Source organism: Ostrinia nubilalis, chromosome 24 (genome assembly GCF_963855985.1).
Source record: "Ostrinia nubilalis chromosome 24, ilOstNubi1.1, whole genome shotgun sequence".
Taxonomy (NCBI): Eukaryota; Metazoa; Arthropoda; class Insecta; order Lepidoptera; family Crambidae; genus Ostrinia; species Ostrinia nubilalis.
Window position 1 is genome coordinate 9,329,403 of NC_087111.1, and position 11,493 is coordinate 9,340,895.

At 37.6% G+C, this 11,493-nt stretch overlaps 1 protein-coding gene across 1 annotated transcript in view; it reads right to left on the reverse strand.

Annotated features, from left to right (window-relative positions):
• The window catches only part of LOC135083660 (uncharacterized), a 123,264-nt gene extending 114,084 nt beyond the window's left edge, over nt 1-9,180 (reverse strand). The window contains exon 1 of the mRNA XM_063978368.1: nt 9,096-9,180. Coding sequence (XP_063834438.1) covers nt 9,096-9,111 — 16 coding nt within the window. The 5' untranslated portion in view covers nt 9,112-9,180. The remainder of the gene's footprint in view (nt 1-9,095) is intronic.
• Nucleotides 9,181-11,493: the final 2,313 nt, after the last annotated feature.

Sequence of the window (11,493 nt, forward strand, 5' to 3'; positions counted from 1 at the left end):
TAAAGTGAAATCTCCAAAGCAATTTGAACTAAACGCAAACTATTCGTACGGCAATTACGAAGTTAACAAACAAGCAGAAGCTAATAGATACGTGAAATACGTCTGCTCCCGAAACTAGTGTGACCCAATTGCTTCATTTGAACCGAGACAGGCATCAAATGAAATTATTTCTGCCTGTAAAGCTGTTAAATGTTATGCCTTTGCTAGTATTTGAGGTTTAAAAAAAGAGATTCAAAAAAGGAACGACTATTTCAGTTGCTTAATTTTTCTTAATTGAATTAGACAGTTTTAAAAAGCTAAATACTTTTTGCCGTCAAGAATTAAAGCGCACATTGCAACAAGCTCACGCAATCCTTCGAGAATTTTCCAGCCACTCAAGAAGTTCTATAAATAGGTTAGTATTTTACTTCGGAACTAGAACACAAAAGCATCTATGGTGCCGCCATGACAGTTTTTTTGTCGCCGACCTAAGATGGCGGGTGGAAGCCTTAAAACAAAAGAAACCTCCGCCCCACCCACTTGGAAACTATTTAAAAATAAAAATTGGCGTAAAAAAGCGCAGGGGTCTAAATGCGAAAAAGGTTGAATCACAGGCGACACCGAACGAGCGGCAAATCAACAAACGGGAAGCGAGCTCCCGAATTTCAATTTCGAATTTACAGAGAGCACGTACGGAACGCAGAATAATCCCGTGAGCGGGCATGCAAAGTTGAATAACAGTGGCACAGTTACCGGGGAAGGCATCAGGCGGCCACTTGTTGCGGAGCTCCACTTCTCGTTTCTGCGAACGCTCCAACTTCGAATCTCACCAATTATTCGCCACACCACACCAAATTAACGTCCAATGTCAACTGCCAAAGTTTAATCTACTAGCCTCTAGCACTACCTTTAAATACAACACTTAAAGCCAAAATACACGAGCGTAAACTTCGCTATCGGAACTTTATCAACAGGAACTGTCACAAACTCACAACAAATCCGTTAAAACTTTTTCTAATCGAGTTACGAACTAGGAATATCGTTATAAAATATACAATCGATTTAGAGCACCTGTTTCAATCAATTCTCACTGCACTTCCCTAGCGTCTTAAAAGTGTGAAGACGTCTACGACGACAAAGTCTTAAGATGGAGATTTGAAATTGGAATTTAGTTTCCGGGTTTAAAATTTGAGTTGCTTTTATTTTTTCTTTTTTGGGTTTTGAATTTGGAGTTGAAAGGTTTTTAAATTTTGAATTTGGAAGCCGAACACCAGCCAGTCGCGGGCTGGATTTTGTGGAGTAGAGTTGCAGAGTGCACGCGGGCGTTGCAACAGGTTGTGTTGGTTGGAAGAGCGCGTCGGGGGCGCATGCGCGCTACGGTTCCGATGCAGCGGTCCACAGTGGTCGCTGTGCATTTTCTAATTCCAAAATGTGGAAATGGGTATTTAGGTACCCGACGGTAAAGGTCGGTTGACCTTTTGACGTGTAACGGATCTTTTGAGCAACGGTTTTACTGAAGTTTTGAAACTCGTTGCGAAAACTTGAGGGTGATGAAATTCTTGATGACGTCAGTATGATTGTGTAAGTAATTACTGCTTAAGGTTCGTTTGAGGAAAGTCAGATTAAATTAACATTGATGACAGACGTCATCCTTTCACCATCATTTAGTATCGTGGTATAGACGTAACATACATAGATAAACACAATAAAAACGTAATTAGTTACGTTATTACTTTTCAAGCTTAGCTAGAAACGCACCAAAAGCATAACGTCGGGAAATTCAGAATTTTCCCCATTTTACACTAAAATATATTGTTACCATAAATGCCATAGATTTGATAACCACGACTTTAGACATAAATCACGTAGTTTTTCTAAGTATTTTGTCTAGCCGACCTAAATCTCAATTAAAGAAAATGGAAAATTCCATCGCACAGACTAGGAACTGCGACCACTGTGGCGGCGCGTGCATCTGGCGTCGTATTAGATGCAGATATACGCTCAGCCTCCGGTTTTGTGTAAGGCAGACGAAATTTAAACACTTGCAAGTATTCCAGAAGATCGTTGGGATGTCTGGGGTTAAACTGGCAAATGATGTTCCATTTTCAAAATCAGAAAGTTTTTATGGCATCTGGGGTTGATAAAGAAATTAGTGTTCTAATTTTGAATCAAGGCAAATGAGGGATGTTCCATTTTCAAAATCAGAAAGTTTTTTTATGGCATCTGGGGTTGATAAAGAAATTAGTGTTCTAATTTTGAATCAAATTGAATTTGTGTGACTCAAATCTTGCTATGATCTCTGTTGTGTAAGGCAGACGAAATTTAAACACTTGCAAGTATTCCAGAAGATCGTTGGGATGTCTGGGGTTAAACTGGCAAATGATGTTCCATTTTCAAAATCAGAAAGTTTTTTATGGCATCTGGGGTTGATAAAGAAATTAGTGTTCTAATTTTGAATCACATCAAAATTGTGTGATTCTGACTCAAATCTTGCTATGATTTTTGTTGTGTAAGGCAGACGAAATTTAAACACTTGCAAGTATTCCAGAAGATCGTTGGGATGTCTGGGGTTAAACTGGCAAATGATGTTCCATTTTCAAAATCAGAAAGTTTTTATGGCATCTGGGGTTGATAAAGAAATTAGTGTTCTAATTTTGAATCAAATTAAATTTGTGTGACTCAAATCTTGCTTTGATCTCTGTTGTGTAAGGCAGACGAAATTTAAACACTTGCAAGTATTCCAGAAGATCGTTGAGACGTCTGGGGTTAAACCGGCGAGTTAAATGTTCTATTTTCAAAATCCTTAACTTATTTTGGGGCTTCTGGGGTTAATAAGGAATGAATGTTCCAATTTCGAATAAAATCAAAATTCATTAAACCCTTAATATTATACATTTCGTTTTTATTAGAGAATAAATTTTACAATAATATATTAACTTAAAATGACTTAAAAACTAAAATTTTAAAATTACTAATGATAAAAACTATTTACAAAATAAAAAATACTTCACCCCCAGCGCCGCAGTCAGGGATGGTGCCCAAAAGGCTGGCAGCATTGCCACGTTGAATGGCCAGGCTAATTCTCTGGCCGAAATAGCTGCCAGCCTTTTGATCACCGGTCACCTCGGTGAGCCTCTTTGCCAGTTCCTTATAAAAGGAACGAGCGCTTGGACCCCATGGTCCCATAGTCTCAACCCCAAACGGCACAAATATATAACTCTCATTGAGAGCTGCATATTTGCGCCGCTTGGAGCACTCAGCCGAGGCCGCCGCCGCGCCTGCGGCAAGGGAGGTACCTCCTGTATGAGACGGAGCAAGCGTATCCGCGCATGTTGCGTCCCACACAAGAGGACGTCCCTGCTTCCAGGGAATGAGCGTCATGCCGTCAGGTCTCTTGCCGTCGTCACGGAATATGCCGTTAGGCTCTAAAACTGCTGGCACATTGACGGCACAAAATTGTGTAATTCTGACTCAAATCTTGCTATGATATCTGTTGTGTAAGGCAGACAAAATTTAAACACTTGCAAGAATAACTAGAAGATCGTTGAGACGTCTGGGGTTAAACCGACGAGTAATGTTCTATTTTCCAAATCCTTAGCTTATTTTGGGGCTTCAATGAATCAAATGAAAATTGTGTGACCTTTGATTCCAATTTTTCAATGATTTTTGTTGTGTAACGTCTGGGGTGAAACGGTCAAATAATGTTCTATTTTTAAAACCCTTAGCTTTTCTTTTCTTTTCGGGGGTCTGGGGTTGATAAGGAAAATAATGTTCCAAATTAGAAACAATTCAAAATCTATACTTTGACGCAAGAAGGTTGCAAAGATTTCTTGCATGAAAAGATTGTTGTTTTGACTTGTGTGGTGTACAGTCGGCAGCATATCAGACTATCCATTTTTGGTATTACGAAAGAGCTACAGTGTTTTAAACCTAACTCAGTCTGTCTGCTACCGTTCCACCCTTAAAACACCGAAAACCACCCAATTAGATAATTACTAATTATAGAGAGAAGTAACTGAGAAGAACGTAACACACACACCTCAGTCTGAATTCAGAACATTTCAAATTCAAAACAAAATATTATTCGTATCCCAAATACTTTATTCATTCACCAGTCTATTCCATAACTAACGCATACGAAAAGCCAATTGATATAAGACTCTGTCAGAGCAAAATTATTCACCTGCAAAATTCTTGCAATATTCACTACAAAACATTCTAGCTATAATGAGGTGTTACTGGTGAACCTTGATACTGCTTTTATAATGCAAGAAGATGTAGAAGATTCAGTTTGTAAGAATCTCTAGAATCTTGTGTTTTAAAAGAAAGAAAACCATAGTCTGGATATAGGCTAGAATGAAACAGAAGTAAAAAACAATCGGAAAAGTCCTAAGATAGGTTTTGATCCACATAATAATCGTCAACAACATCAAAAATTAAGTAAAATTGTTGTAAAGCTATATGGGCAAAAGTGTGTGATGCATTTTTGCAATTAGGTAGAGACACTAAACTTTGTATTTGATTTTTAAAAATAATGTTATGGTAGAGTCGACAAACATGTCTAACTATAATTTTTTGCTCCGTCAAAATTGCTCACGGTGCCGTGCCAATCTTTAGAAAAGACAGGTACGCCCGTACTCACAAACATTACTATGAGGTCTCACAGTACGCATAGACGCACAGGGTGACACACGAACCAATCACAGAGCTCTATTCAACGCTGTGCGTTCGATTATTGCTTCACTTAAGCAGGCATCTTTTGTGAATGCGGGCGATAGTATAGCTCTGAATTAATCCAATTTATATATTTTTTACATTGAACCTTAATAGTAATAAGTAACGTAGTAAAAGTAAAAGTGGGTTTTCTGCGCCCACTTTCATTGTACTCCTACTTCCGAAGCTGTTTGATACGCGAGTAGCTGATAACGAAGTGTGACTGAATTTCATACGCGCTGCCTCCAAAGGTCATGAAAACGATCTCATTACTGCTGAAAATATTTCAGGCACAATTCTTTAACACTTAGAGCTGTTCTTAAAATTGATAAGATTTATGATTATATGTACAATTGATGTTATTGTAATTTCGGTTAAGGAAACTCAGAAAACCCAATTTATTTTTGCAAGTAGGCTTTTAAAAATTCTAAGCCTAAACACGCCTAATGAAATCTGACAAAGACTTTGAAAGTAAAAACGATATAGAAGAAGAAGAAAATGTGCTTCTGAAAAGGCTTAAAACTTTAGTCTAGTATAAAATATACTATTTATTGTCTATTCTAGTATTACTCTAAAAGACAGAAGAAGAAGACTACTGACTTTGAAACCCATTTCATAGAGCCCAAAATAATTCTACCAAACTTACTATAATAACAATCAAAACAAAGGCTTCCAAGATATTCTATCAACAGCCCAAATATTCCTTTGTCTGTGCTGTATACTTCAATATACGTGTGTCGGCGGCAGTGTCGTTCACCCAGACAGCGATCTGTTAGGTTATAGAGAAGTGTATATCTAGGGCAAAGACTTCGGGTGCCCTCGTCGTGTACCTATAATACGTTTATACTTATTTGTTATTGTTATGTTGTTTACACACATTACGTAAGTGCGTCATTTTGAGAAAAATTGCATGAATGTATTTTATTTTAATTCATTATCTTTGTTACAATACGTCACTTAAAAACCAAATTAACAAAAAGTTTTGTATCACGTCTTCTCGTGTTTTTTTAATTAATATAATATTAAGGTTAATTTTTATTGACAAGTAGCTACGAACTACATTACGGTTTGTAAAACATTGCGGAAATCCAAAATTGAATTATTTTATCTTTTTTCATGACTTCCATTGTTTGACGTTTTTTGGTTTTTATTCTGGCTACGGCACGCGCGGTTTGTGCGTCAGCCACGACAGGGTGACGTATAATTATTCAGATTTTTTTGTATAGATTTTTATTTTGTCATTTAAAGCTTTTACGCTATTTGACATTTAAGATGACAAACTCGCTATACTACGAGTATCCATCCACTGAAAGAAAGTGACTAAATTTTGATAATCAGCCACTTTCACTGCTGGACAATTCCTGCCCCCATGATTTCAATTTGATCTGGTACTCAAACCCAAACCCCATCCACTGATGTGTTTTTATTGCCATAGCATTCCTATCATGATGGTGAGATAGCCAAATAACCACCATAAAGATCGTGCGATGCTGGCAACATTCCGAGTGGGGTACTGGGAAATACACCGGCTTTATTTCATGGCTGAATTTTCAGCGCTCTCACTTTTATTTGTGTTTGGCAACACATGGTAGTTTCCATTTTTCTTGTTGTTTCACGAGGTCTTAGATTTAAACGTGTTAATAATATTGGTAGGTGAAAGTTCTAATACCAGCTGTATGGCAGCGACAGCACATTAGACTATCTTTTTAGTTGCAAAATAGCCTGTAATACAACGAGATAAGATGCCACTGTAAATAGCTTGAAATGCTGTCGTCTGTGCCTGTAACTTCGTACGCATGAAGATAATTATTTAAAGGGAAGAGACTCCGTCTTTGAGTTTGTAGTCTCAATCAATACCACTTATTTATGTTAAACTGCTAGACAAACATGAGTCAAGCTGAATCGAAGGATCTTCAATATGAGCTTGAATCACCTCTAATGTAGTAATTTTTTTGCCAAAAACTAAGCGAAAACTCAAGAGGACTAATTTTTTTACCAAAAATTAAATGTAAAAATTTATAAAAGGTAAACAAACAGTAAAAGCCATGCTTTCACAATTTAACTTTTTAATTATTCGTTAATTAAGTACCGGCTTTAAAACGAAAATAACGCTGAGCCTCGACGTTAATGTATTGTTATTTTTGTCACAAAATTCATTGGATCGGCTTAAGTTCCGGACTACAATACCATAAATGGGTTACGGGGTCGAATCCCGTAAGGGACAAATCACTTATTTGGTATTTTTTGTATTGATCAGTTGCACCACGCGGCTTAGTAAAAATTTATCTGCTACGAATAGACGTGGCCTCCACGCCACGTACCGGAAAACGCAGCGTGGGATGTCCACCCACAACGTGGACCGACGACCTGATAAGGGTAGCAGGAAGGCGCTGGATGCAGGCCGCTACCAACCGTGCGATGTGGAAGTCATTGGGGGAGGCCTATGTTCAGCAGTGGACGTCCTGTGGCTGAAATGATGATGATGATGATATATAGACGTGAATGGAGAGTCAAAGAAAAATGTTTCTTGCTGTGTCTTCTAACTTTAATTGAAAGAAAAATAATGTAGAGATCACTGAGACAGTCTTATATTCATATTTCAGTAGATTTTTTGGTGTTAACGAAAAATGATCAAAAATGTAAGTAAGTAGCCAACAATTGAACACATCTCAATATCTCCTTTATAACAACATCGTCGGTATTTGCCCATTTTACAAAACCAACTATTTAAATAGCTTCAACAAAATCCCTTCATATCCGCGAAACACATTTCAAATATTCTTTTTTTGTAACTATCCAGTGAACGGGTTAATCAATTATTTAACGGAACATGCTGACCGTACATTTTACGAGTGGTTGCTGTCGGTACAACCAGGAAACCTTTTAGCCCACTTAACGAAAACATTTTAGAGGTAAAATGATCAGTGTTTTTGACAGCGCTCAATTTAAATGGACAGTGACGTTTTTTTTCCTGTTTTTAACATGGCTGGTTTAATTCCTATTAGGCTTTTATGGATCAGATTTGGAAAGCTTTCAGGCGCTTTTTTAACAATGTGACGCACGGGTACGTAATACCTTCAAAAAATGTGCACTATTCATTTTTTTAACGACACACATATTCACATTCACTCGTCATTATTGACATTGCGTCTTTGGCACTATGAAACCTCTAAGCCTATGCGCAGACCATCGATTTTTCGTCGGCCGATAGTTTAGTCGGGCAGTTGATCAGTATGGGCATGTATGGAAGATTCGATTTGGCCGATTCTTCATACAAATTAAAATCGGGCCCAACTATCGGCCAACTAAAAATCAGTGGTCTGCGCCTAGTCTTTTGCCCGTTTTCACCATCAATCCCTAATTTTTAAGTGACCCTTAAGTTAACACATAATTTATGAATTTTGTTGTAATACTAATTTATGAATTTTGTTGTCATAGGGGTCACTTAAAAATTAGGGATTGATGGTGAAAACGGGCATAAGACACATAAAACACAGACGAACAGAGTTCCTTATAACCTACGTTACATTAGTATACGTACGTCATAAACTGTTTGCCGACTGCTCGTTAGCTTATTGCGTTTAGGGTTCCGCAGCAAACAGCGATATTGCACAAGTTGTGCTAAAAACGTTTCGTCTGCGTTTATTAGCTTGGTTTAGTGAAGTTTGTTCTTACAGTTGAAGGGCTTTTTTACGAAAATACGTCGCGTTTGTTTTTGAAAATGAAAACTAGTGGCAATGTTTTTTGTTAAAGTGCGAAATGCTGTTTTTTTAGGTTATTTTAAAGGGTTTTTTTTTTTTTCGATTTTTAGAAGCCAAAGCTCAAAATTATTATGATAAACTTAGACTTTACATTTGAGCTGATTATAATATTTAAGATATTTCTGTAGGTGACTTGAAAAAAGTTTTATTTCGTTGTAAGTTATTTTTATTGATGACTGTACACTACCACTACTACCATTAATGCTGGCTGAATCTAAAAGATAAAAAAAAAAGTGCACTCACCAGAGGTCATAAATTCAAAATTCAAAAATTGTTTAATACACATCCTAAAAAAAACAAATAAAAATAAATACTGGCACTCACCGAGGATGGCTGATAAGATTCAAAATTCGAACGAAATGTGTAAACATAAGAAAAAGAAATAAATACTGGCACTCACCGAGGATGGCTGATAGATAAGATTCAAAATTCGAACGAAATCTGTACTAATAAGTTAGTCTGATTAAAACTCGAGAACGGCTGGGCCGATTGAGCTGATTTTGGTTTTAAAATGTTTGTCGTAGTCCAGGGTAGGTCAAAACGGTGAGCAAATAACGAAAAATTGCGATATCTTATTTATTGCCTTTAAGGCGGAACAGAGTTCGCGGGGTCAGCTAGTAAGAAATAAATACTGGCACTCACCGAGGATGTACACCATGTTTTTGGTCCAGCGCTGCAGCTCTTTGCGGATGGCGCGGCGTTCCTGTTGGCAGCGCGCGAACGAGCACTCCGCCATGGCCGCCGCACGGCTACACTGCAAGGAGTGCAAGGTTCAGTGCTTGGTAGGGTCAGGTATATTAAGTTACACTAGCTTTAGCCCGCGGCTTCAAACGCGTGAAATTTAGTTTGTCACAGATCGTCATAAAATATGGCGTATATGTTATTCTAGCTTATAAACAATAATACTGTAAAGTTTCACCAAAATCCGTTCAGTAGTTTTCGCGTGAAAGATCCATACAAAATACGATAGTTCTTGCAACACACGAAGGCAAGTGAACTTTACTTGTGTGTGTACGTGTACATGCACATAACGATAGTGTAATGTCTATCAAAACTTTTGAAAAACGAACAGTAGCGAGCCACCACACCACACATGTAAAGCTCACTCGCCTTCGTGAATTGCAACAACTAACTATATGCAGGATCTTAATCTTAACCCATAACCAGCTAGAGGTTAAATAGAAGTAATAGAACCCACATCAATTTGGCCTACGGCAATCTAATTTTCTCTTACTTATTGTCACAAGAAGCTATGACAATTCAACATAGCAAGAGAAAACCAGTTCAAAGTTTGGTCGTTTTATTGAAACTCTTAATTGTATGAACTTCTGCTGTCCGAATGTAAATGCCGATTCCTGATTACAATGCATGTTCCTTTAATACTTATTTACAATTTTTTACATCGAACTTGTTATCCAAACTTGTGATCGCCTGCAAAGTTGAAAATTCGGTACGGAAAGTCAAGCTCGAATAATTGAAAAATTAAACCTCTTTTCGAGCCAATTTTAAACGAAACACACACAGATAGTGGCCACGTCTATCCAAGCCGTGACAGAAAAAAAAACACGAACTAATTAAGCATTCGAAATTTAAAAACGCGAAAACAGAACTGCAGAAAGTACAATAGGTTACATAATTTTTAATTCCATTCTGTAGCAGTCGATATAATTCTACAGATGGAATTCAAAATTTCCCGGTGGAATCAATTTAGACAACGGCTTTTTTAGTCTGTGGGAGGGAGCGCCCGGGGCTGCGTCTGGACGTTGGCTAATGAAATATATTTTTATGTTTAAAATTGAGATCTTGTTTGTGTTCACAATGACAATTAGTTTTTGTTTTGGTCGCACATTGCTGTGTTTTGTTGATGATAATACTATCAAGTATTCAAGTATGTTGTACTTTGTCCTTATTTTTGTGGTTTTGGTAAGAAGAAATAAAATGTATTATTGAAAATACAGCATCATGTAATTAGTAGCTATGTCAATAATTTGTGTTTTGTCATTCGTAAACAAAAAGTTTAATCAACAAAGTATTTTCAAAGGGCATGGACATCTGAAAATAGGATCAGTATTCAAAATGCAATCAAACAATTTAATCTGATTATTAGATCCAATCTCTTTTAATTGTTTCGAACAAAAAAACAAATAAAATGTAGAGTTTGTTTGAAACATCTTGACATGATACACCCCAATATTAACCTAAAAATGTGGCTACAAAACTAAAACCTTTAACGCCACTGGTTATTCCCGTCACTCGCGCGTAACACGGTTAGCTCCATACAACGCCGAATACAAGCCAGTTGACAACCTAATTCCCTTAGCGGTGTCCGGTAAATCTTATTAACTCGACTTCCTGATAGCCCCCAGACGTCTTAAAACGAGATAAAAAAACACCTCCATCCAATTACTACAACATTCATCGAAGTATCGACTCCGCCGGTCAATGACCCCGCAAAAGGAGCTAACGAAATTCCACGAAAAACCTTCGCTCTCATCAAGGAACACCCGACACCCCCGAATATCCCCGAACCACCCAAATCTGCCCCCGAATTCTTATTTCAAACTCCAGACGAGGGGGGTATCGCGAAACTATTCTTATTTTAAAATCTCTCTCCACGGAATATGCCACGAAAGAGGTTCTTATTTTAAAAATATCACGCTCCACCGAAATTTTCTTATTTTAAAAACTTGAGGGGGGTGCGAACGTTCTTCCGAAATCCGCACCCACCTCCCATTGGCCAGTTATGATATTCTTATTTTGAAATCGCTTGGAGCGTTCCGATTCTGTTATTAAGATGTTGGTGTGTGAGACATTATAAAGAGGTTTATTGAATCGATATTGAAGCAAATCGCTACTGTGCTTCGGCTGTAGTTGGTTTACTCAAATGCTATGATCAAAACTCAGTTTTGACATAACAATTAGAAGCTTGTTAGCTGTAGTCGTGAATTTAACCGCTCGAGTGTGTTCAATAACGATATCTCTAACGTTCGAAGCTCGATCATACCCGATCTAAGACACAAAGGCTACTGCGAGTTTCCAG